This window comes from Hylobates moloch, unplaced genomic scaffold (assembly GCF_009828535.3).
Source record: "Hylobates moloch isolate HMO894 unplaced genomic scaffold, HMol_V3 SCAFFOLD_15, whole genome shotgun sequence".
NCBI lineage: Eukaryota > Metazoa > Chordata > Mammalia > Primates > Hylobatidae > Hylobates > Hylobates moloch.
Genome location: NW_026652290.1, coordinates 95,618,309 through 95,640,472, shown reverse-complemented (window position 1 = coordinate 95,640,472; position 22,164 = coordinate 95,618,309). Strand labels below are relative to the sequence as shown.

Below are 22,164 nucleotides of genomic sequence, written 5' to 3'. Positions count from 1 at the left end.
GGTCTTGAGACGGGCGCGGTGACTCACGCCTGTAATCCCAGCACTTTGGGAGGCCGAGGCGGGCAGATCACCTGAGGTCAGGAGTTTGAGACCAGCCTGGCCAACATGGTGAAACCCGTCTCTATTAAAAATACAAAAATTAGCCGGGCGTGGTGACAGGTGCCTGTAATCCCAGCTACTTTGGAGGCTGAGGCGGGAGAATCGCTTGACCCAGGAGGCGGAGGTTGCAGTGAGCCAAGACCGCGCCATTGCACTCCAGCCTGGATAGCAAGAGTGAAACACCGCCTCAAAACAAAAAAAAAAAAAAAAGGAAGAAAGAAACGGTCTTGCTCTGTGGCCCAGGCTGCAGTGCATTGGTGCAATCATGGCTCACTGCAGCCTCAATCTTCAGGGCTCCAGTAATCCTCCTGTCTCAGCCTCCTGGGTAGCTGGGACTACAGGCACGCATCACCACATGGCTAATTTTTGTATTTTTAATTTTGGAGAGATGGGGTCTCACTATGATGCTTAGGGTTGGCCTCCAACTCCTGGTCTCAAGCAAGCCTCCCACCCTGGCCTCCAGAAGCTCTGGGATTACAAACATGAGCCTCTGCATTGGGCGGGTCTCCAGCAGTTTCTTTCTTTCTGTCTCTCTCTCTCTCTCTCTCTTTCTTTTTGAGATGGAGTCTCCCTCTGTCACCCAGGCTGGAGTGCTGTGTTGTGATCTCAGCTCACTGCAGCCTCCACCTCCCGAGTTCAAGCAATTCTCCTGCCTCAGCCTCCCGAGTAGCTGGGACTACAGGCACCTGCCACCACGCCCAGTTAATTTTTGTATTTTTAGTAGAGATGGAGTTTCCCCATATTGGCCAGGCTGGTCTCAAACTTCTGACCTCAAGAGACCCACCCACCTTGGCCTCCCAAAGTGTTGGGATAACAGTCATGAGCCACCGCACCCGGCCTACAGCAGTATTTGTAGACCGTGCAGTCTGCAGTGAGGTATGATTGCACCACTGCACTCCAACCAGGACAACAGCAAGACCCCAGCTCTAAAACAAAACAAAACAAAACAAAACAAAAGGTCCTTGCAGTCTGGAAGAATCGTTGGATCCAGACTTGGTTCCACTGATTCTCTGCTGCTCTATTTGGGACAAGTCTTTATTTATTTATTTATTTATTTTTGAGACAGAGTCTCACTCTATCTCCCAGGCTGGAGTGCAGTGGCGCGATCTTGGCTCACTGCAAACTTCGCCTCCCGGGTTCAAGAGATTCTCCTTCCTCAGCCTCCTGAGTAGCTGGGATTACAGGCGCCCGCCACCATGCCTGGCTAATTTTTGTATTTTTAATAGAGACATGATTTCACCATATTAGTCAGGCTGGTCTCAAACTCCTGACCTCAAGTGATCCTCCCGCCTTGCCCTCCCAAAGTGCTGGGATTACAGGCGTGAGCCACTGCGTCCAGCCTGGGACAAGTCTTTTAACCTCTTGGAGCCTGGGTTTCCCCTGATCTAGAATGGGTACAGGAGTTATATAACTGGCCTGGCACGGTGGCTCATGCCTGTAATCCCAGAACTTTGGTAGGCCGAGGTGAGAGGATTGCTTGATCCCAGGAGTTCAAGACCAGCCTGGGCAATGTGCTGAGACCCTATCTCTACAAAAAATTTTTAAAAATTAGGCCAGGTGCGGTGGCTCAAGCCTGTAATCCCAACATTTTAGGAGGCCAAGGTGGGCAGATCACTTGAGACCAGGAGTTTGAGACCAGCCTGCCCAACATGGTGAAAACCCATCTCTACTAAAAATACAAAATTAGCTGGGCGTGGTGGCTGTGCCTGTAATCCCAGCTACTCGGGAGGCTGAGGCAGGAGAATCTCTTGAAACCGGGAGGGCTGAGGTTGCAGTGAGCTGAGATCGCACCACTGCTCTCCAGCCTGGGTGACAGAGCGAAGATCCATCTCAAAAACCAAACCAAAACAAAACCCAAGGCTCAAACAGCCAAGGGGTCCACAGCCCCGGCCGCCCACGGTGATGCAGGTCACAGTGTTTTATGAAAACCAGACTGAAAATGGGCGGGAGGGGTAAAGGAGGTCAAGAGACAGAACCTAGAAAGGAAGGAGGAGAGATAAGGGGCAGATGACTCAGGGAGATAAAGGGATGAGGAGAGATAAAAACCCCAATTCCTTCCTCTCTGCTTGGCACGTTCCCCCTTAGAGTCCTTGCACGTTCCCCTTTAGAGTCCTCCGAGGGAAATGAAAGATGACTTTTTGAAATATTAGCCTAGGGACCGGGGGCCCTGGCCCCCACCTGTAATCCCAGCACTTTGGGAGGCCGAGGCGAGGGGATCACTTGACGTCAGCAGTTTGAGCCCAGCCTGGCCAACATGGTGAGACCCCCGTCTCTACTAAAAATACAAAAATTGGGCCAGGTGCAGTGGCTCACGCCTGTAATCCCAGCATTTTGGGAGGCCAAGGCAGGTGGATAACGAGGTCAGGGGTTTGAGACCAGCCTGGCCAAGATAGTAAAACCCCGTCTCTACTAAAAATACAAAAATTAGCTGGGCGTGCTGGCAGGCACTGATAATCCCAGCTACTCAGGAGGCTGAGGCAGGAGAACCACTTGGATCCGAGAGGTGGAGGTTGCAGTGAGCTGAGATTGTGCCACTGCACTCTAGCCTGGGGGACAGACCAAGACCCTATCTCAAAAAAATAAAATAAAATTACAGTAATTAGCCAGGCATGGTGGTGGGCACCTGTAATCCCAGCTACTCCGGAGGCTGAGGCAGAAGAATCGCTTGAACCCAGAAAGTGGAGGTTGCAGTGAGCCAAGATCGTGCCACTGCACTCCAGCCTGGGTGACACAGTGAGACTCAGTCTCATAACAAAAACAAAAAAACTAGCCTAATGTTTTTCCCATTCCTCATCTCCTTTCATCCCACAAGATCCCTAGGAGGTCTCACACCACTTCATGCTCTTTTATTATTAATTTTTAGAGATAGGATCTTGCTCTGTCCCCCAGGCTGGAGTGCAGTGGTGCGATCATAGCTCACCGCAGCCTCGGCCTCCCAGGCTCCAGAGATCCTCCTGCCTCAGCCTCTTGAGCAGGTTGGACTACAGGTGCCTGCCACCACAGCTGGCTAATTTTTTCAGAGATGGAAGTCTTGCTATGTTGACCTGACTGGTCCCAAAGAGATGGGATTACAGACGTGAGGCACAGTGTGCAGCCTTCATGCCCCTGCCACTGCCTTTGTTTTTTTTTTTTGAGATGGAGTCTCACTTTGTCGCCAGGCTGGAGTGCAGTGGCGCGATCTCGGCTCACTGCAACCTCCGCCTCCCAGGTTCAAGCGATTCTCCTGCCTCAGCCTCCTGAGTAGCTGGGATTACAGGCACACGCCACCATGCCCAGCTTATTTTCGTATTTTTAGTAGAGACGGGGTTTCACCGTCTTGGCCAGGCTGGTCTCAAACTCCTGACCTCAGGTGACCCGCCCACCTCGGCCTCCCAAAGTGCTGGGATTACAGGTGCGAGCCACCATGCCCGGCCCTTCATGCCCCTTTTACAGATAAGGAAACTGAGTTTCACACAGACGTGACCTGTGGGCGGGCAAGGGACTACCAAGAGGCAGATGTGGGATTTGAACTCAGCTCCACGTGACCTCTTTGTTTATGTGCTGGCTGCGGAATGCCACCTGAGTGTGGAGGAACAGGTGCCTCACTGTCCACTGCTTTTTCAGCCTCCTTTGTAGGTCAAGAACCACGCACAATCCCGCCTCCCTTTGGGGCAGATCCAGCGGAGGAGGCAGGGTGTGGTCAAAGCGCCAACACATCTCTGCATTCTTGTCCTTTTGCTGTTGTCGTTGTGGTTGTTGTTTGAGACTGAGTCTTGCTCTGTCACCCAGGCTGGGGTGGAGTAGCATGATCTCGGCTCACCACAACCTTCACCTCCCTGGTTCAAGCGATTCTCCTGCCTCAGCCTCCCAAGTAACTGGGATTACAGGCGCCTGCCACCAGGCCCGGCTATTTTTGGATTTTTTAGTAGAGACGGGGTTTCTACATGTTGCTGTTTCGCCATGTTGTGGGTCAGTTCTCAAAATTCCTGACCTCCCAAAGTGCTGAGATCACAGGCATGAATCACCACACCCAACGTAGTTTTTTTGTTTTTGAAGACAAGAGTCTTGCTTTGTCACCTGGGCTGGAGTGCAATGGCGCAGTCTCCACTTACTGCAACCCCTGCCTCCTGGGTTCAAGCAATTCTGTATCAGCCTCCTGAGTAGCTGGGACTACAGGTGAGCGCCACCACCCCCGGATAATTTTTGTATGTTTAGTAGAGATGATTTTCACCATGTTGGCCAGGCTGCTTTCGAACTCCTGACCTCAAGTGATCCACCCGCCACAGCCTCCCAAAGTGCTGGGATTACAGGCGTGAGCCACTGCGCCTGGCCACCCAAAGTATTTTTGTTTGTTTGTGACGGAGTCTTGCTCTGTCCCCCAGGCTGCAGTGCAGTGGCGCCATCTCGGCTCACTGCAAGCTCCACCTCCCGGGTTCACGCCATTCTCCTGCCTCAGCCTCCCGAGTAGCTGGGACTACAGGCGCCCGCCGCCGCGCCCGGCTAATTTTTTGTATTTTTAGTAGAGACGGGGTTTCACCCTGCTAGCCAGGATGGTCTCGATCTCCTGACCTCGTGATCCCCCTGCCTCAGCCTCCCAAAGTGCTGGGATTACAGGTGTGAGCCACTGCGCCCGGCCACCCAAAGTATTTTAAAATTTTTTGTAGAGATGAGGCCTCATCATTTTGCCTAGGCTGGTCTCGACCACCTGGCTTCAAGTGGTCCTCCCAGAGGCTCAGCCTCCCGGAGTGTTGGGATTATAGGCATGGGCCTCGGCACCTGGACTCTGTTTTTGTCCCTTTGAAGCCAGCTGATATTTCCTAGCCCTGACTTTGTGGAGTGAGCAGGAACTAGGTCTGACCTCTTGCTGAGGAGCCCCAAAGATTCTGAAGCCCCTGCTTTTTTTTTTTTTTTTTTTTTTTTTTTTGAGACGGAGTCTCGCTCTTTCACCCAGGCTGGAGTGTAGTGGCGCGATCTCGGCTCACTGCAGGCTCCGCCCCCCGGGGTTCACGCCATTCTCCTGACTCAGCCTCCCTTGTAGCTGGGACTACAGGCGCCTGCCACCTCGCCCGGCTAATTTTTTTTTTGTATTTTTAGTAGAGACGGGGTTTCACTGTGTTAGCCAGGATGGTCTCGATCTCCTGACCTCGTGATCCGCCCGCCTCGGCCTCCCAAAGTGCTGGGATTACAGGCGTGAGCCACGGCGCCCGGCCGAAGCCCCTGCTTTTGAGGGGAGACAGGGATGACCCCTCCCAGTTCCCCTCATCAGGGAGAGGGCTAGAGGAGACAGACCAAGAAGGGCGGTTACATGGCAGGTGAGGAGTTGGGACATTACCCTGAGGTCACTAGGGAGCCATGGTAGGGGTTAGAGGGAGGGTGGGACTGAGTCAGATTAAAAAGTCCAGTGGGAGATGAGGAGTGGCTTCTTCCAAACGAAGGCCTCAGCTGCGTGCGTGGGGAAGCCACAGGAGAGGACATGTGCCCCAAAGAGAGTGGGGGTTGGACGTGGGGGTAAAGATCAGAGGCCCTGTCTAGAGATGTCAGGAAGGCATGATGAAAGCTCAGGCCCTTGAGGTAGGACAGAGGAGTCAGGAGAGATCCTCACAGCCTTTGATGTCCCCAGCCCATCACCAGCGGCCCCCTGACGCCAAGCCTGCGTCCCCCCTCCCCTGGCCGGAGATCGGATGTCCTGATGGCCGCAGTCCAGCCTTGGGGTGGGGAATGTCAAGTACCGGAGGCTTCCTTGATCTTCTGTGACCCAGGCCTGGGGTGACAGAGGTGGGGGCAGCAGTGAGGGTTCCTAAGGCTGCATTGAAACTTCCTTAGATCTGAGGGTGACCACGGTGGAGGCGGGGGAGCAGGGGAGCAAAGCCAGGATCAAATCTGGGCAGTCTCTGACAAGCCACCAAGCTTCAGTTGCCCTCTCTGTAAAATGGGGGTGAGGTGAGAGTAACCGACCAAATAGAATACCAGGGGGCTCCAACCACACAACTTGGCCGGGCGCGGTGGCTCACGCCTGTAATCTCAGCACTTTGGGAGGCTGAGGTGGCCGGATCGCAAGGTCAGGAGTTGGAGACCAGCCTGACCAACATGGTGAAACCCCGTCTCTACTAAAAATACAAAAATTAGCCCGATGTGCTGGCGCGCATCTGTAATCCCAGCTACTTAGGAGGCTGAGACAGGAGAATCGCTTCAACCTGGGAGGTGGAGGTTGTGGTGAGCTGAGATCGCGCCACTGCACTCCAGCCTTGGCAACAGAGCAAGACTCTGTCTCAAAAAAAAAAAAAAGAAAAAAAAAGGAGTCTGTCCTTCTGTCCTTCCTTCCCTCCCTCCTACCCTTTTTTTTTTTTTTTGAGACTGGGTCTCACCCTGTCGCCCAGGCTGGAGTGCAGTGGCACTATCTCAGGTCACCACAACCTCCGCCTCCCAGGTTCAAGCGATTCTCTTGCCTCCACCCCCCAAGTAGCTGTGATTATAGGTGGCCACCACCACGCCCAGCTAATTTTTTTTTTTGAGATGGAGTCTCACTCTGTCGCCCAGGCTGGAGTGCAATGGCCAGACCTCAGCTCACTGCAACCTCTGCCTCCCGGGTTCAAGTGATTCTCCTGCCTCAGCCTCCCGAGTAGCTGGGATTACAGGCATGAGCCACCACGCCTGGCTAATTTTTTGTATTTTTAGTAGAGACGGGGGTTTCTCCACGTTGGTCAGGCTGCTCTCGAACTCCTGACCTCATGATCTGCCCGCCTCGGGCTCCCAAAGTGCTGGGATGACAGGCGTGAGTCACTGCGCCCGGCCTCTTCACTCAGTCTTTGCGTGACCCAGTTTTCGCCAGGCCCCTCCTGGCCTTAGGTCCTGTTCAGTATCTGGTCTCCCGTTGCCAGAAGGAGCGCATTCTGTGAGTCTTGTGATTTATGTTTTAACATTGATGCTGGTCAGTCCTTGTGCTGACAGCAAAACGGGGAGGAGCTGTAACGAAGCGCGGCGACCTCCTGGCACGGCAGGGCCTGGAACTCCGAGCTTTTTGTTGTTGCTGTTGTTTTGAGACGGAGAGTTGCTCTGTCGCCCAGGCAGGAGTGTACTGGTGCGATCTCAGCTCACTGCAACCTCCGCCTCCCGGGTTCAAGCAGTTCTCCTGCCTCAGCCTCCCGAGTAGCTGGGATTATAGGCGTGTGCCACCACATCCGGCTAAGTTTTTTGTTATTTTAGTGGAGATGGGGTTTCGCCATGTTGGCCAGGCTGGTCTCGAACCCCTGATCCGAACCTCAGGTGATCCGCCCGCCTCGGCTTCCTGAAGTGCTGGGATTCCAGGCGTAAGCCACTGTGCCTGACCAACCTCGCTACTCCTGACGTTTGGGACCATATCATTTTTTGTGGTGGGGGCCATGTAGGATCTCTGCCTTCAACCACGTAGATGCCAGTAGCACCCCCTAGTCGGACAATGAAAAATCTCCCTAGACATTAGTAGGTATTTCCTGTCGTGACAGAATTGGCCCCAGATGAGAACCACTGAGCTAGAGCGTTTTCTGTAACGGGTATTTGATTCTCCCTGGACAATCCGAGCCAGCAACGTCATAAAGGTAGACAAGGCAATTATCCCACTTAACAGATGGAGAAACTGAGGCACAGAAGTTTAGTAAATTGCCCAAGTCCCACAGTTGAGGCTCAGATTGCTTCCCTGAGTTCCTGAGGGCCCAGCAGCAGTGGGGTGACCCTCCTTAGAGGCCTGAGATCCTTGTCCCACCAGCCCTGTGTTCTGCCAGCCCTGGGGCCAGGGGCTGCTGGTGCAGTAGCTCTCTTTCAGCTTCCCTGTCGCCTTCTCAGCTCTCCAGCATCTGTTTAAGCAATGCCCTGTATTAAATTCCCTCTATAAAAAGCCCCAGGAGGCTTGAGATCGTCCATGGCCTGGGAGAACCAACCACACCCTGACTCTCCCTGGGTGGTGGAGAAAAGTCCAAACATCCATGTTGATTAATATCTATTAAAAATTTAAGGTCGGGCGTGGTGGCTCATGCCTGTAATCCCAGCACTTTGGGGAGGCCGAGGCGGGCGGATTACAAGGTCAGGAGATCGAGACCATCCTGGCTAACACGGTGAAACCCCGTCTCTACTAAAAGTACAAAAACTTAGCTGGGTGTGGTGGCGGGCACCTGTAGTCCCAGCTACCTGGGAGGCTGAGGCAGGAGAATGGCATGAACCCGGAAGACGGAGCTTGTAGTGAGCAGAGATGGCACCACTGCACTCCAGCCTGGACAACAGAGCGAGACTCCGTCTCAAAAAAAAAAAAAAAAATTATTGGGGATATGTAATCCCAGTACTGTGGTACTGTGGGAGGCTGAGGCAGGAGGATCACACGAGGCCAGGAGTTTGAGACCAGCCTGGCCAACATGGCAAAACCTCATCTCTACTAAAAGTACAAAAATGAGTCTCGCATGGTGATGTGTGCCCGTAATCCTGGCTGCTCTGAAGACTGAGGCAGATGAATCACCTGAACACAGGAGGTGGAGGTTGCAGTGAGCTGAGATGGTGCCACTGCACTCTAGCCTGCGAGCTGGGCAACAAAGCAAGACCCCATCTGTACAAAAATTAAAATAATCAGCCAGGTGTGGTGGTGCACACCTGTGGTCCCAACTGCTCGAGAGGCTGAAGCAGGAGAATCGCTTGAGCCCCGGAGTTCGAGGTTGCAGTCAGCTGCGATCCCACAACTACACTCCAGCCTGGGTGACACAGCGAGACACTGTGTCTCAAAAAATAATAATAATAAAAAATCCCCTTTATCTGAGAGACACTATTGAGTAAACAGAACTGGTTGCAGTTGAAGCTTACAGCATGAAGGCACTGGTATAATACACAGTGGAACAGGACCTCACATTTGTTTGCTTACTTTTATTATTATTATTTTTTTTTTGTAGAGACAGGGTCTCACTATGTTGTCCAGGCTGCCTCAAATTCCTAGGTTCAAGCAATCCTCCAGCCTCAGCCTCCCGCAGTGCTGGGATTACAGGCGTGAGCCACCATGCCCAGCCCACATCGTTATTAGGAGTACACACACGTGTACGTGTGCAGGCATGTGCTGTGGGTGGAATCATGTCCCCACAGAATGCACAGGTTGCTGTCCTAATCCCCAAGGCCTCAGAATGTGACCGTATTTGGAAAAAGGTCATTGCAGATACAATGAGTTAACATGACATCATTAGGGCAGGCCCTGACCCAATATGACTGGTGTCCTTATCAAGAGAGGAAATTTGGGTACAGACACGCACATAGGGAGAACCCCACGTGAAGATGCAGGCAGGCATCGGGGTGTCACTCCTACAAGACAAGAAACGCCCAGGATTGATGGCCAATGCCAGAAACTGGGAGACGCCAGGGACAGATTCTCCCCCCGCCCTCAGAAGGACCCAGCCCTACCCACACCCTCCTCTTGCACTTCTGGCCTCCAGAACTGTGAAACAACAAACTTCTCTTGTTTAAGCCCCTGAGTTTGTCGTAATTATTACTGTAGGCCTAGCAAACCAATGCAGTGTGGGGTGTGTGTGTGTATGTGTGTGTGTGTGGCTAGGAAATATTTTAAAAAGAAATGCGGCTGGGCCGGGCGCGGTGGCTCACACTTGTAATCCCAGCACTTTGGGAGGCCGAGGCGGGCGGATCACGAGGTCAGGAGATCGAGACCATGGTGAAACCCCGTCTCTACTAAAAATACAAAAAAAAAAATTAGCTGGGCGTGGTGGCGGGCGCCTGTAGTCCCAGCTACTCGGAGAGGCTGAGGCAGGAGAATGGCGTGAACCCGGGAGGCGGAGCTTGCAGTGAGCCGAGATTGCGCCACTGCACTCCAGCCTGGGCAACAGAGCAAGACTCCGTCTCAAAAAAAAAAAAGAAATGCGGCCGGGTGCAGTGGCTCACACCTGTAATCTCAGCACTTTGGGAGGCCCAGGTGGGCGGATCATCTGAGGTCAGGAGTTCAAGACCCACCTGGCCAATGTGGCGACACCCCCATCTCTACTAAAAATACAAACATTAGCTGGGTTTGGTGGCACGTGCCTGTAATCCCAGCTATTCAGGAGGCTGAGGCAGGAGAATCGCTTGAACCTGGGAGGTGGAGGTTGCAGTGAGCCGAGATCATGCCACTGCACTGCAGCCTGGGCGAATGAAACCGTCTCAAAAAAAAAGAAAAAAAAAAAGGCCAGGCGCGGTGGCTCACGTCTGTAATCCCAGCGCTTTGGGAGGCCAAGGCAGGTGGATCACAAGGTCAGGAGATCGAGACCATCCTGGCTAACACGGTCAAACCCCGTCTCCACTAAAAAATACAAAAAAAAATTAGCCGGGCATGGCGGCATGCACCTGTAGTCCCAGCTACTTGGGAGGCTGAGGCAGGAGAACGGTTGTGAACCTGGGAGGTGAAACTTGCAGTGAGCTGAGATCGCGCCACTGCACTCCAGCCTGGACAACAGAGTGAGACTCTGTCTCAAAAAAAAAAAAAAAAAAAAAGGAAAAGAAAAGCAATAAGCTGACAATAGGAAATGTAATGAAATTAAAGAGGGCTGAGCTGCACTTCCTTAATTCTGTACAAGTGAAATGGATGTGAACATGATTTGCATAATAAAAATTAATTAGAAAACCAAAGAATTATAAGGCAAGTCATCCTTAATAGAGAGCCTCCACTTCTAGGATTATAAATTGGTATACTGTTCCTGGCTTCATGCTATAAAAATTGGCAAATAAATCATAGTAATAAATGACAAAAAACGAACAAAAAGGCCGGGTGCAGTGCTCACACCTGTAATCTAGCACCTTGGGAGGCCGAGACGGGCAGCCACCTGATGTCAGGAATTCGAGACCAGCCTGGCCAACATGGTGAAAACCTGTCTCTATTAAAAAAAAAAAAAAAAAAAAAAAAATTAGCCGAGCGTGGTGGCGGATGTCTGTAGCTACTTGGGAGGCTGAGGCAGGAGAATCGCTTGAACCCGGGAGGCAGAGGTTGCAGTGAGCCGAGATCGTGCCACTGCACTCCAGCCTGGGCAGCAGAGCAAGATTCCATCTCAAAAAAGTAAAATAAAATAAAATAAATAAACAAAATAAAATAAATGTTCAATTAAATTGTTATTCACTATGGCCGGGAGGGATGGCTCCGCGCCCGGCCTCACCTAGACTATTTTTAAGTGAGCAGAGAGACACAGGCGAGGCCTGGGAGGTCAGACAGCTAGCTGATTTAGCAACAGAGCCAGATCTGGCGTGTGGAACCGTCCAGATTCCGGAGCCAGCTCGCCTTCCTCAGCCCGGGCTGCATCTTAGGACAACGGGCTTATTGAGACTTACTTCACATATAATGCACCCATTTAAAGCATACAATTCCATGGTTTGTAATACATTTCCAGAGTCATGCAGCCATCACTGAAATCAACTTGTAAAATACTTTCATCACCCAAATGAAAACTGCATCCCTCTCAGCGGTCATTCCCCACCCACTGGCACCCACGCGTCCCCCTCGTCTCTGTGGATGGGCCTTTCCTGAACATTCTGATCACACACTGTGTGGCCTTTTGTGTCTGGCGTCTCTCACTGACTGTGATGTCTTCAAGGTACATCCATGCTGTGACTTGTGTCAGAGACTCGCTCCTTTTTTTTATGGCTGATAATATATATATATATATATATATAGCCATGCCTGCGTAGTTTTTTTATTGAGACATAGTCTTGCTCTGTTGCCCAGGCTGGAGTGCAGTAGCACAATCTTGGCTCACTGCAACCTCTGCCTCCCGATTCATGGGATCCTCCTGCCTCATCCTCCCATGTAGCTGGGATTACAGGCGTGCACCACCATGCCTGGCTAGTTTTTGTATTTTTAATAGAACTGGGGTTTCACCATGTTGGCCAGGCTGGTCTCGAACTCCTGACCTCAAGTGATCCACCTGCCTCCCAAAGTGCTGGGATTACAGGCGTGAGCAACTGCACCCGGCCTATGGCCGATAATATTCTGTTGTAGGGATATATCACGTCATTGATCCATGCATCATTAGCGGACATTTGAGTTGTTTTCACTTTTTGGCTATTATGAATCACGCTGCTACCCACGCTTGTGTACACGCTTTTGTTTGAACACCTGTTTTCAGTTGTCTGGAGTATATTCCTAGGAGTGAACTGCTGAATTGCATGGTGATTCCACATTTATTTAACCCTTTGAGGAAATGCCAGTCTGTTTTCCAAAGCCGCTGCATCTGCCTCCTAGACATTTGACGGATTCAATGAATGTGTATTGAGCATCCATCATGGGCACTGCTATGAACCAAACAGGCAGGCCACAAGGAGGAAGCCGACTTACGGAGACAAAAAAAAAATCAGAGAAGGCCTGGCTGAGCAAGTGACATTTGAGCGGACTTGAGGAAGAGGAAGCGGGCCAGGCGTGGGGGCTCATGTCTGTAAACCCACCACTTTGGGAGGCCGAGGCAGGTGGATCACGAGGTCAGGAGTTCAAAACCAGCCTGGCCAAGATGCTGAACCCCCGTCTCTACTAAAAATACAAAAATCAGCCGGGCGTGGTGGCAGGCGCGTGTAATCCCAGCTACTCGGGAGGCTGAAGCAGAGAATTGCTTGAACCCGGGAGGCAGAGGTTGCAGTGAGCCGAGATCCAGCCACTGCACTCCAGCCTGGGTGACAGAGTGAGACTCCATCTCAAAAACAAAAGAGGAAATGAGCAGCCCCAACTTGGGCCAGAAGCCTAGACTGCTGCTGGGAGGTCCCTGATCCACCAGAGCGGAGCCTCCTGACCCATCCTCACGAAGTCCTTGCAATCTCCCTTCACCACCATCTTTCCCCAAATACTTCCAACCCAGCTCCCAACTCTTCCCCCTGCCTGACCCACACCCAGTTCTCAGCTTCGCAGCATCCCAGCCTCTCTGTCCTGGATATCGTGGGATGTCCCCATTGCACAGGAGGGAAAGCCGAGACCCCAGAGGGAGAGCAGTCCCTATGGCCAGAAGCCCTCGGATCCGGACGTCGGAGGCTCTAAGCTGAGTAAATAAATAGGAAACTTCTCCGCTAGGTTTTACAGGATGTTAAGAACAGGTCCCACCTTGTCCTAGGGCTGGGGGCTGCCTCGCGGGACCTTAACCCTAGCAACCCACCTCCGTCCCCATGGCAACCGGGGCGGGGCCCGACCCGGATCCGCCGGTCGCCCCATCCGGCAGCGGCTGGGAGTCTTGCCTTCAGAGAGGGAGGAGGAGTCCGCGCCTCTCCTACTGGCCCTTTAAGAGGCTCCGCCCGGCAAGACCGCCACGCGCTCCCGATTGGTCCCGAGCGCGGCCGAGCGCAGCCGAACTTGACGCACCGCCCGCCGCCTTCCTTACCAACCTCCCACGCGGCTCAGCAGCCTCCCCAGCCAATCGCCGGCCGGCGCGCCGATCGGTATCTGCATGGGCACGCCCGGGGGGAAGGCCTCACCCAATGGGCCCGTTCGCCGAGGCCATCATTAGCATGCCGGGGGCGGGGAGGGGCGGGGCGGCCGGCGGGGGCGGGCTGCGGGCGGTTGGTTGGAGCGTCGCGCAGTCGGGAGGTCCGGGAAAGTTTCTTTGGAGGTGAAAACAGCCGCGGAACTCCGGGCCCTGCGAGGGGGCGGGGGTGCGGGGGTCCCAGGGCCGGGCCGGTGTCTTTCCTGGCCCAGGGGGAACCGGCCCAGGCCTCCCGGGGGGCAATCGCCCAACAAAGGATTCTTGGGGCGCCCGCCCTCGAGGACTTCCCCGCCCCCGGATCCGGCCCCCCCACCAGCGCTCCGGGCCCGGCATCCCAGGGCTCTCCATCGCGGGGCACCCCAGTTCGCGGTCTGCCATCGGGCGGCCCGGGCGGTACTCACCTCCGCCCGCGTCCGTGTTCCAGGTCCGGCCCGGGGCGGCCATGTCCCACGGCCCCAAGCAGCCCGGCGCGGCCGCCGCGTGAGTGCACTGATCCCCTCCCCACGCCCTCGCTACCTTCCCGGCTGCAGGCCTAGCTCCTGAACCCCTGACCCAGTTCCCCTCGCTGGAGTCTTGACTCCCCCACCTGGGTCAGGGGGCTTCTCCCTCCACCCAATTCTGCACCCCCCACCTCGGCCTCCCAGTCTCTCCCAGGAGCCCCGCTTGTCCCACCTTCCCCGGATACTGACCCCATCAGACCCTGCTTCCTCGGGCTCGTGGACTCTCGCTACAGCCCCGCCGTCGGAGGTCAAAACGCCCTGGGGTGGGCTTTTGGGGGAGGGGAGGTTCTAGGGACGGGGCTGACCGCAGTATCCTTGGTTCCAGGCCGGCGGGCGGCAAGGCTCCGGGCCAGCATGGGGGCTTCGTGGTGACTGTCAAGCAAGAGCGCGGCGAGGGTCCACGCGCCGGCGAGAAGGGATCCCACGAGGAGGAGGTGAGAGTCCCTGCCATGAGCTGGGGGAGGCCCCGGGCTCCCGCCCCAGCCTTGAAGCCCCGCCCCAGGCTGGATTTGAATTGCTTGTGGCTCCGCCCACAGCCCAGATTTTCCTCCGGAAGCTGAGACCCCGCCCCGTGCGAGCTGCCACGCCCCTGACAGGTCCTCTGCCACTCTAAGTCCAGGCCCCGCCCACCGCCAGCTCTGCCCACTAAGGTCCCGCCCACTTACACTCCTTGGGGGCGGCACCCTCCCCTTGGTCCTGGGGGCCCATTCTCCAGCAAAAACCACGCCCCAAGCAGAGGCCACGCCCACAACCGAAGTCGACGCCACCCCTGTGCTCAAACCTTGGCCCATAGTCCCTCAGATCCCCTCATCCCTGGCCAGGGATCCCTCTAACCCACCGTGTCCTGACTGCTGACCGGGCCCTACCTCCATCTTTTCCGGGTTCTTTCTCCCAGCTAGGCCCCGCCCCCATCCCCGCCCATACAGGATTAGGCCCCGCCCATGCCCCTCTGAGCCCCGCCCCAGTACGCCAGGCCCCCCTCCCAACGACGCAGCCCGGTTCTGCAGCCGGTGAAGAAACGCGGCTGGCCCAAGGGCAAGAAGCGCAAGAAGATTCTGCCGAATGGGCCCAAGGCACCGGTCACGGGTTACGTGCGCTTCCTGAACGAGCGGCGCGAGCAGATCCGCACGCGCCACCCGGATCTGCCCTTTCCCGAGATCACCAAGATGCTGGGCGCCGAATGGAGCAAGCTGCAGCCAACGGAGAAGCAGGTGGGCGGGGCGGGGCGCCGAGCAGGGCCGGCGGGGTCCACGGACTACCCTCCAGTAGCCCCGACCCCCAAAGGATTCCACGTGTAGGGTTTTTCCTTCTGCCTGGAGAAATGCCCACCCATGACCAGCTGTTTTTTTTGTGTGTGTGTGTGAGATGGAGTCTTGCTCTGTTGCCCAGGCTGGAGTGCAGTGGCGTGATCTCGACTCACTGCAACCTCCGCCTCCCGGGTTCAAGCAATTCTCCTGCCTCAGCCTCTCAGGTAACTGGGATTACCGGCGCGTGCCACCACGCCCTGCTAATTTTTGTATTTTTAGTAGAAATTGGGTTTCGCCATGTTGGCCAGGCTGGTCTCGAACTCTTGACCTCAAATGATCCACCCACCTCAGCCTCCCAAAGTACTGATATTAAAGGCGTTAGCCACCGTGGCCGGCCCATGACCAGCTTTTGGGGGCGCGGCTAGTAAGAGGCAAGACAGATTGAAAACTGGATGACCAACAAACATATGTCTAAGTCAGGATGGGGCCTGGATTTTTTGCGAAACCCGATTTTCATATCCTGTTAGTTTAAAAATTGCAAAAACATCACGGAAATGTAACAAAAGCCATCACTGCTTTGCATCCCTGTAAGTGAGATTTCAAAGAGAGAAACGGGTGCGGGAGGGAGCCCAGGCATCCGCATATGCTGAAGGTTGGGTGCCTGCCCATGACTCGCGTCCGGGAGTGGTTTATCAGGGCTGGAGTTGGGGAAGAGTCCGGGGCATGGGAAGTGATGTTCGAGCTCGGAGGACCCTGAGCAACAGGCTGAGGAGCCGGTTCTGTCTGCCTGGAGGCAATAGGGAGCTCTGGAAGGTTCAGGAGCGGGGAGGGTGCTGTGAAAGCTGAGTGATAAAGACTGGGTCCTGGCGTTGGAGGCTTCCCCTGCTTCAAGCTTTCTGGTGCTGCCCCCCAGCGGTACCTGGATGAGGCCGAGAGAGAGAAGCAGCAGTACATGAAGGAGCTGCGGGCGTACCAGCAGTCTGAAGCCTATAAGATGTGCACGGAGAAGATCCAGGAGAAGAAGATCAAGAAAGGTGGGAGGGGTCGGGCGTGGTGGCTCACGCCTTTAATCCCAGCACTTTGGGAGGCCGAGGCGGGTGGATCACCTGAGGTCAGGAGTTCAAGACCAGCCTGGCCAACATGGTGAAACCCCCCCCCCCCACTAAAAATACAAAAATTACCTGGGCATGGTGGCGGGTGCCTGTAAGCCCAGCTACTCGGGAGGCTGAGGCAAGAGAATTGCTTGAACCCAGGAGGTGGAGGTTGCAGTGAGCCAAGATTGCACCACTGCACTCTAGCCGGGGCGACAGGGCGAGACTCCGTCTCAAAAAAAGAAAAATGAAAGGTGGGAGGGGCCGGTGCGAGCAGTTGGGGTCCTGCTCTGTGGGGTGCGACCTCAGCCCAGGCAGGGTCTCCCTCCGTGGGGCACAGTCCCGTGGGTTGGGTGGGGGAAAGATACATAGCCAGACAGGAGTGAAGGGGGCTCACTCGGTACAGCGATGGGGGATGCCCAGACGCGGGGCACTCAGGTGGGGAGCTGGAGCCGGCTGAGCAGCGCGCTGACCTAGGGTGCAGGGCGTGGTCCCTGGCGGCCTGGGAGGCTGACCCTGCCCTTCCCCTCCCCCTCCAGAAGACTCCGGCTCTGGGCTCATGAACACTCTCTTGAATGGACACAAGGTAAGCGACCTTCCTCCTCTCAAAGCACCTGGGGGAGAAAGGTCTGGAGGCTTCTAGAACCCTGAGTCAGAGCCAGTGCTCGCCCAGATGTGTGCAAGCAGGGGCGGTGCCGCTGCACCGTGGGGACGCTGTTGATTGTACTCCCACCGGAGTGCCCCAGGAGACCCTCCTAGGCTTGGGGCACACCCAGAGCGTGGCTGCCTCCTACCACCAGTAAATTGCCACCTTGTCCCTTCGTCTTAGGGTGGGGACTGCGATGGCTTCTCCACCTTCGATGTTCCCATCTTCACTGAAGAGTTCTTGGACCAAAACAAAGGTGAGCGTTAACTGCGGTCCTGATTCGAACTCCGTGGAACTGGGTGGTGGAGGGGCGCGTGGGCCAGGAGGGCCCCAAGGCTGGAGGAGGCGGATTGGGAGGTTCCCTATGAGCGTCCAGACGCGCGCTGTCGCTCCAGAAGCTGATGTGGAGCAGGAGGCAGAGGGCGCAGTGAGGGAAACCTGGGCAGCGGCACGTCCCGGGCAAAAGCCCGGGGGTAGGGGAGAGGGAAGGCGCAGGCTTTGACCCCTCTCCCCTCGGCGCAGCGCGCGAGGCGGAGCTTCGGCGCTTGCGGAAGATGAACGTGGCCTTCGAGGAGCAGAACGCGGTACTGCAGAGGCACACGCAGAGCATGAGCAGCGCGCGAGAGCGTCTGGAGCAGGAGCTGGCGCTGGAGGAGCGGAGGACGCTGGCGCTGCAGCAGCAGCTCCAGGCCGTGCGCCAGGCGCTCACCGCCAGCTTCGCCTCACTGCCGGTGCCGGGTGCGGGCCACGCCCATCTCCCAGTCCCGCCCCGATCACCCAGCCCCACCCGCCTCCCCCCTCTCTTGCCCCCTTCCCCAGTCACCCGGCCCCGCCCATCGCCCCGCCCTCATCACCCCAGCTCCGCCTCTTCCCCGACCCCCGCACCCCTACCCCATAGCTCGGTCTGGTTCTTCCCAGACCACCCCCGAGCTCCGCTCCGCGCCCCATTACTCGGCCGGGTCCCTGACCTCGCCCCCACCGACCGCGCCTCCTGGCCACGACCTCTCCCGACGCGTCCCCGCTTCCTCGCTTCCTCCCGCAGCCCCTTTGTGCCCCCACCTCGGAGGTTCCGGGCACCGCTCCCTACCGGCCCCACCCTCGCTGGCCCCTCTCCCTCGCTGGCCTCTCTCCCTCGCCAGCCCCCGACCAGCCTGAGCACTGACCCAGCCTCCCCGCTCGCCACGCCACGTTCCCATTGACCCCACCTCCCCACGCCCCGCTGACCCCTGAGCCCTCTCCACCACCCCAGTCACGTCCCACGCGACCCCAGCACCCCGATGTCATCCCCACCTCCCCGACCTCGTTCCCTCCGTCCAGTGACTGTCCTTAGCAGACTCTGGACGCCCGCGGCTCTAGCCCCGCGTCCCCACCCTGTCCCCGTCCTCGCCATCCTCCTGCCCCGGCTTACCTTAGTCCACGCTGCGCCCCTCCTGCGCTGACCGTGTCCGGACCTCTGAGCACCCGCGCGACCCGCCCTAAGTCACCCCCTACCTCTGCCCCTGGAGCCCCCGCCCCGCGACTCCCCGGCACCCTCGCCTGACCCTCCCGCCTGTCCCCCAGGCACGGGCGAAACGCCCACGCTGGGCACTCTGGACTTCTACATGGCCCGGCTGCACGGAGCCATCGAGCGCGACCCCGCCCAGCACGAGAAGCTCATCGTCCGCATCAAGGAAATCCTGGCCCAGGTCGCCAGGTGTGTGCCGGGCGAGGCGGGGCGGAGCCAGGGTTCAGGTCCCGGATGTGCTCGCCCTGGGGTTCCCCAGGTCCGCAAGGGCTGCTGGGTGGGACTCCGCAGCTTACTAGAGATCACCTCCCGGAGGGCTCCACCTGCGGTCGCCCCCGATGCACCAGTGCTAGGATGGCCATGGATGTTCTGCCAGACGCCTGCCGGCGGGACCCACTCGGGGGCACCAGGACTTCCCTAAAGCTTCTCAGGGTGGATCCCAGCGCCCGGGTTAGATGGGTTCGATGCCTGTCCCCCAACCCTGGCATCTGTTGGAGCAGCTGATGGGCCATGGTCTCTGGGGTTCCCCAGGGCCTCATCCCGGGCCCTCCTCTCTCTCGTTTCAGCGAGCACCTGTGAGGAGTGGGCGGGCCCACGATGCAGAGGAGAAGCTGTGGGCGCGGCCCTGCCCCACCCCACCCCGTGGACGAGAGCCTGGGGGTCCACGCTTTGGGGTCTGGTCCCATCCTGCACCTTGGGGGCTCCAGCCCCCCTAAAACTAAATTTCTGCAGCATGTCTTTAGCTTTCAATCTCCCCAGTCCCCTGAACCCAGAAAAAGCACTCGCTGCGCGATACACCCAGAAGAATCGCACAGCCGAGGGTGCCCCTCCTCGGAGGACAGCCACGCGCTACACTGGCTCTCCGGGCCACCCCCGGGACGCAGGGCAGACAAAACCCACCCCTAGCACACGGCAGGACCCCCCAAATTACTACGGGGGGCTGTGCCATAGGCTACACAGAAAGCTGCCTTGTGGGGACTTACCTGGGGTGTCCCCCGCGTGCCTGTACCCCAGATGGGTGGGGGCCGGCTTTGCCCATCCTGCTCTCCTCCAGCCGAGGGACCCTGGTGGGGGTGGCCCCTTCTCACTGCTGGATCCGGACTTTTTAAATAAAAACAAGTAAAATTTGTGTTTTAAGCTTGTGAGTGTGTAAGGTTGTTTGGGGTGGTGTGGAGGGTTCAGAAGGTGCAGCCTGGGCCCCCCATGACATCCCTGCTGGGGGCGCCAGGCCTGCTCTCTTTACCTCTAGCAGAGCCTCGAAGTTTCTCAGGTAGGGAGATGGGAGCCCAAACTTAACGGGGTTCGCAGAGCAAGTCGATGGCAGAGCAGGTGTCTCCATCCCTCTCCCACCTAAAGTTGTGTATTGTGGGCTCAGCACACGTGGGGGACTTGAAGCACGGGACAGTCACGGCTGCTCAGTTCATCCTTCAACTTGTGTCCGCACGGGGGTTCAAGTCCACTTTGTAGCACAGTGACTTTGGGTGGGCCACGGTTTTGTTTATTGTGTAAAATACGCAACATAAAACTTACCATTATAGCCATTTTGTTTATTTATTAGAGACGCGGTCTCGCTCTGCCACCCAGGCTGGAGTGCAGTGGCCCAATCATAGCTCACTGCAGCCTTGAACTCCTGGGCTCAAGCAATCCTCCTACCTCAGCCTCCCAAAGCCCTGGGATTATAGGTGTGAGCCACCGCGCCTGGCCATTTTAGCCATTTTAAAATGCACAATTCAGTGGCATTTAGTACATTCACAATTTTGTGCAATCATCACCTTTATCTAATCTCAACGCATTCTAATCACCCCCAAAGGAAGTCCTGTCCTCATCAACAGTCACTGTCATCCCCCCCCAGCTCCTGGCACCCACAAATCCCCTTCCTGCCTCTGTGGATTGACGTGTCCTGGATATGGGACCACACACTGTGTGGCTTTTTTTTTTTTTTTTTTTTTTTTGAGACAGAGTCTTGCTCCGTCGCCCAGGCTGGAGTGCAGTGGCACGATCTCAGCTCACTGCAACCTCCGCCTCCCTGGCTCAAGCAATTCTCCTGCCTCAGCCTCCTGAGTAGCTAGGACTACAGGCGTGTGCCACCACACCCAGCTAATTTTTTGTATTTTTAGTAGAGATGGATTTTCACCATGTTAGCCAGGTTGGTTTCGAACTCCTGACCTAGATGATCTGCCCGCCTCTGCCTCCCAAAGTGCTGGGATTACAGGTATGAGCCACCGCGCCCGGCCTATATGTCCTTTTGTATCCGGCTCCTCTCACTGAGTGTGATTGTCCTCCAGAGTTACCCACGCTGTGGCCTGTATCAGAGCCTCATTCCTTTTGGCGGCTGAGTCATGGTCCAGTGTGGATGAATCCGCCGTAATGACCCAACTATCTGTCAAAGGACACTTGGCTATTTCTACCATTTACTTGTGAGTCATGCTGCTGTGAACATTCATGTTAGAATGCCCATGTTCCATTCTTTTGGATATACAGATTGCTGGGAGTTCTGCGTGTGGCTTATTTTGTGTACGTGTGTGTGTGTGTGTGTGTGTGTGTGTGTTGCTTATTGAGAAACCTTTCCAGGGACTTCTGTGTTTAATGGCATACATAAGACATCCTAAAAAATTCGGAGAATAATTTGAACCCCAGAACCTCTGAATGTGACCTTATTTGGAAATAGGGTCACTGCAGATATAATTAGTTAAGATGAAGTCATTACTGGAGTAGCATAGGCCCTAGGTCCAACATGACTGCTCTCCTTATAAGAAGATAAAATTTGGACACAGACACAGAGAAGAGACAGCCAAGTGACAACAGAGGCCGAGACTGGAGTGATGTGTCTAGAAGCCAAGGAACATCAAGGAAGGCCACCCACAGCTGGAAGCTGTGGACGCCAGGAAGGATTCTACCCAGGGGCTCCGGGGGCCCTGCCAACACCTTCATTGTGGAATTCTGGCCTCTGGAGCTGTGAGAGGATAAGTTTCTGCTGTTTTATGTCTCCCTGTTTGTGGTGCTTTGTTTTTATTTTTTATTTTTTAGGAGTGGGGGGGTCTCACTATGTTGCCCAGGCTGATCTTGAACTCCTGGCTCAAGTGTCCTCCTGCCTCGGCCTCCCAAAGTGCTGGGATTACAGGTGTGAGCCATTGTGCCCACCCCCATCCCACATTGCTGCTGCTGCTGCTTTTTTTTTTTTTTTTTTCAGACAGAGTTTCACTCATGTCACCCAGGCTGGAGTGCAATGGCACGATCTTGGCTCACTGCAACCTCCACCATCCAGGTTCAAGCGATTCTCCTGCCCCAGCCTCCTGAGTAGCTGGGATTACAGGCGCCCACCATGATGTCTGGCTAATTTTTTGTATTTTAGTAGAGATGTGGTTTCACCATGTCGGCCAGGATGGTCTCGAACTCCTGACCTCAGGTGATCCACCCGCCCCAGCCTCCCAAAGTGCTGGGATTACAGGCGTGAGCCACCATGCCCGACAGCCTTTTTTTTTTTGAGACAGGGTCCCACTATGTTGCCTAGGCTGGAGTCAGTGTCGCAATCATAGCTCACTGCAGTGTCGATCTCCTGGGCTCAGGTGATCCTCCCACCTGGTTCTCGTGAGTAGCTGGGACCACAGGTGCCTGCCATCACTCCTGCCTAATTTTTTATTTATTATTTATTTATTTAT

General features: G+C 55.8%; 1 protein-coding gene across 2 annotated transcripts; it reads left to right on the top strand.

The window, feature by feature from the left end:
- The first annotated feature begins 13,576 nt into the window (after window positions 1-13,576).
- Window positions 13,577-19,642, top strand: HMG20B (high mobility group 20B). Of its 2 annotated transcripts, none has more exons than XM_032177747.2 (10): window positions 13,577-13,643; window positions 13,942-13,997; window positions 14,343-14,451; window positions 15,025-15,228; window positions 16,178-16,298; window positions 16,898-16,941; window positions 17,185-17,257; window positions 17,524-17,739; window positions 18,562-18,694; window positions 19,072-19,642. In XM_032177747.2, the coding sequence occupies exons 2-10, from the start codon at window positions 13,960-13,962 to the stop codon at window positions 19,082-19,084; spliced, it is 951 nt and encodes a 316-aa protein (XP_032033638.1). In that variant the 5' UTR covers window positions 13,577-13,643; window positions 13,942-13,959; the 3' UTR covers window positions 19,085-19,642. The 2 variants fall into 2 exon arrangements, with proteins under 2 accessions (XP_032033638.1, XP_032033637.1); XM_032177746.2 differs by having other exon boundaries at window positions 16,895-16,941.
- The last annotated feature ends 2,522 nt before the right edge of the window (window positions 19,643-22,164 follow it).

What these genes read in the sequence shown, in the direction of transcription:
- HMG20B (XM_032177746.2), top strand. Translation starts at nt 13,960, where the DNA reads ATGTCCCACGGCCCCAAGCAGCCCGGCGCGGCCGCCGC. An exon ending in GGAGAAGAAGATCAAGAAAG is followed by an intron (nt 16,299 to 16,894) that starts GTGGGAGGGGTC and finishes CTCCCCCTCCAG; the next exon opens with AAGACTCCGGCTCTGGGCTC. An exon ending in GTTCTTGGACCAAAACAAAG is followed by an intron (nt 17,258 to 17,523) that starts GTGAGCGTTAAC and finishes CCCTCGGCGCAG; the next exon opens with CGCGCGAGGCGGAGCTTCGG.